At 37.1% G+C, this 2,946-nt stretch overlaps 1 protein-coding gene across 1 annotated transcript in view; it reads right to left on the reverse strand.

Annotated features, from left to right (window-relative positions):
* Positions 1 to 518: 518 nt before the first annotated feature.
* TRA2B (transformer 2 beta homolog) overlaps positions 519 to 2,946 on the reverse strand; it is a 35,994-nt gene continuing 33,566 nt past the window's right edge. Inside the window, exons 8-9 of the mRNA XM_075068607.1 lie at positions 1,977 to 2,050; positions 519 to 1,082 (exon numbers count right to left, since the gene is read on the reverse strand). Coding sequence (XP_074924708.1) covers positions 1,072 to 1,082; positions 1,977 to 2,050 — 85 coding nt within the window. The 3' untranslated portion in view covers positions 519 to 1,071. The remainder of the gene's footprint in view (positions 1,083 to 1,976; positions 2,051 to 2,946) is intronic.

The raw sequence follows: 2,946 nt of genomic DNA on the forward strand, positions 1-2,946 counted from the left end.
AGGCTAGTTTTGTACATTCATGGTCTCCAATACTTCAGAGATTTAAAAGTTTATGCAAATCCCTGAAGTATTACAAAAGCTACATTTTCAAGGAACAATTCCATTTTTAAGAATCAAAACAGTTTAGTTGGTTACCTTTGGTAAGTGAAAACTTCACAGATGAGTGCCTCAGACTTTGTAAGCCCACTAGTTGTGTAAGTGTTGTCTATTCCAGTGAAATCCATTCCCTGCCCGGTCCCAATAAAGCACATGCTCTCATTCACAAGCCTTCAGATATAACACGTCAGAAGGTGTAGAATGTATTACATCACCCCATGACAGCCAACTGAAAGCTCAAACATTACCATGTAACGGTAATTTATAAAAAAGCCTTCTCCAAGTATACAATGCTATTCAACTTACCCTTACCTCCTGCTAGTGTACAAGTTACACATAAGGCTTGACTAGTTGGACCTTTAGACGAGCATCTATTTACAAGCCACAAAGCAGCCATTTTGTAAAAGTAACTTTTGTCCAGATAAAAGCAGTATAAACAACTTTTTATTAATGGGCTTCATACTATGCATATTCTGGCAGGCTGTGGAAAAGGGCGATGACTGGCTTTTCTCTTAGTTAATTAGCTATTGAATTTGAGAATTGGAGAAACAGATTACTTTGGCTATGCATCAGATTTGGGAAGTAAAAATCAAACTGTTTATTATTTTTTACTATTTGAAAGCATTTTACACAGGTTTGATCTTCAGAATATCCTGGAATCAGTAGAAAAAACTTTAAATGAACAGTTTTGTATAATAGAAACCTTTCAGCAGTCAAAATTCTGACTAAAAAAATACATGCAAAACATACTCCTCTCAAAAACACAACTTTGAACAAAGCACCAAACTACACAGATATGCAGAATGAAACAGCATTTTAACTTCACCAAAAAGTAGTCTTCATAAAAGGTGTAAAAGTCACCTATTCCCTAGGCACTGCTCACTTTTTAAACAGAATAGACAATAAAAATATTGTCCACATATCTGTGATCCCAGCTCAAGGGCTGTAGTTAGAAATTCCTCTAAACTTCATGTTTTAATAGCGACCTGAAAGAGGAAAAAGTAAGCATACATTAATTCATTTCATAATAACTAAGACAAAATCTTTAAAAATATCAGTCAAAGCCTTTTAACATCTGTGATCACAGATTTTTATGTGGGTAACAAATTCAAGAGCTAAGGGCTTGTCTGCATAGGGAAATTTACCAGTATTAACTATAGCACTGATCTTCCCTGTGTAAGCAAGCCCTGAGACACTTGACATATGGATGACCAGTGTTTCAAGGTATGAGAAAGGACAGATACAATGCAGATTATTCTGTAAGGCGGAAGGATGTTTCCATGTTTATTAGCAAAGAATGTGGGAACATCACTAACATGTATCCCTTATGACCAAGTAAAAATAATTTAATGGCATTCTATTTTAAACAGAACCTACCCATATAAACACCTCTCCAGAATATGTGCAGATATAGTGAGATATTCCAGAGAGAAGCCCTCATTTTAGCAACTTTTTGATATTAAATACTACTAATACAAAAGCCATAACTCTGACTTTAATCTCAGATTAATTTAAAAAGTGTTATCTGTCCTATAGAAGATACTGTGTTGGGAAACTCAGTTACAATATGTTAGCCTCTGACGGGATTGATCATTTGATTTTGAGCATAACCAAAAGGTTAACTGTGACATGGCAATACGGTGTAGCTGGGTCTCCCATGAGTTTTTAAAAGGAAAGTTATGTACAGCAAGGAGACAAGAGTAAAACTGACATTTGCCTTGTCCTTAAAAGGTGGCCACTTGCTAGGAGAACTCTTTTTTCCAAGGGGCATTAAACTAGATGGTGAGAATATTAAAGTTCCAGTAATTATGCTCCATTTTTTTTCTACATGGAAGTCATCATCCAATCAATGACACAGCCAATTCTAAAACAAGACTTACGAGGTGAATAGGATCGAGATCTGGAGCGAGATCTGTAACCTCCTCGGCTGTAGTATGGGGATGGTGATCTTCTCCTGCGGAAAAGATTAACATGATAATTAAGCTAATTCAGGTTTCAAAGTAATTAACATTGATATACACAAATTCAAACGATACCATATTTTAATTCTCCTTCGACACCCCAATTGCTCATGATTAGTGTACATCTCATGAAAACTGGTCACCAGAAATTTAAGGTTAATCCTGTCACACATGCACTGTAGTTGCCTGTGCAACATTCTTAACTGGCAGTTGATTCACTGAAAACCACGCATTGCTGAGCTGACACAGGAGCATCTGTATACTGTATTGATAGACACTACCTAAAAGTCAGTAAAGGTACTAGCACATAATGGCCATAAGGGGGTCACATCAATGGTCCATGTGGCCAAGTATCCTGTCTTCCAACAGCGCTGGACACTTTAGAGGGAACGAACAAAGCAGGGCAACCACTGAGTGATCCACTCCCTGTTGTCCAGTCCCAGGACCTGGCAACCAGCCACATAAGTACACTAACAGCATGGGGTTTGTCCCTGACCATCCTGGCTACTAGCCATTGATGAACCTAAGCTCCCGGAACTTTTCCCATTCTTTTTGAATCTAGTTATACTTTTAGCCTTCACATCCCCTGGAAATGAGTTCCACAGGTTCACTGTGTGCTGGGTGACTGCATGCCTATAAAAACTATAGTGAGAAGAAAGCAAGCTTGAGGTACTAATATTTCCAGAGAAAAGGTTTCATTTTATATTTTAAAAAACAAACCATGAATAATGCCAATGTTAATTTTTGGACTATTAAATATTCAGAGACTGAGAAACATTAATCTTGTGTATAATCAAACAGCATATCATATGATAAGCAAAAGACGGTTACTCACCTTTGTAACTGTTGTTCTTCGAGATGTGTTGCTCATATCCATTCCAGTTAGGTG

The sequence above is a fragment of the Chelonoidis abingdonii genome, chromosome 8 (assembly GCF_003597395.2).
Source record: "Chelonoidis abingdonii isolate Lonesome George chromosome 8, CheloAbing_2.0, whole genome shotgun sequence".
Lineage (NCBI taxonomy): Eukaryota > Metazoa > Chordata > Testudines > Testudinidae > Chelonoidis > Chelonoidis abingdonii.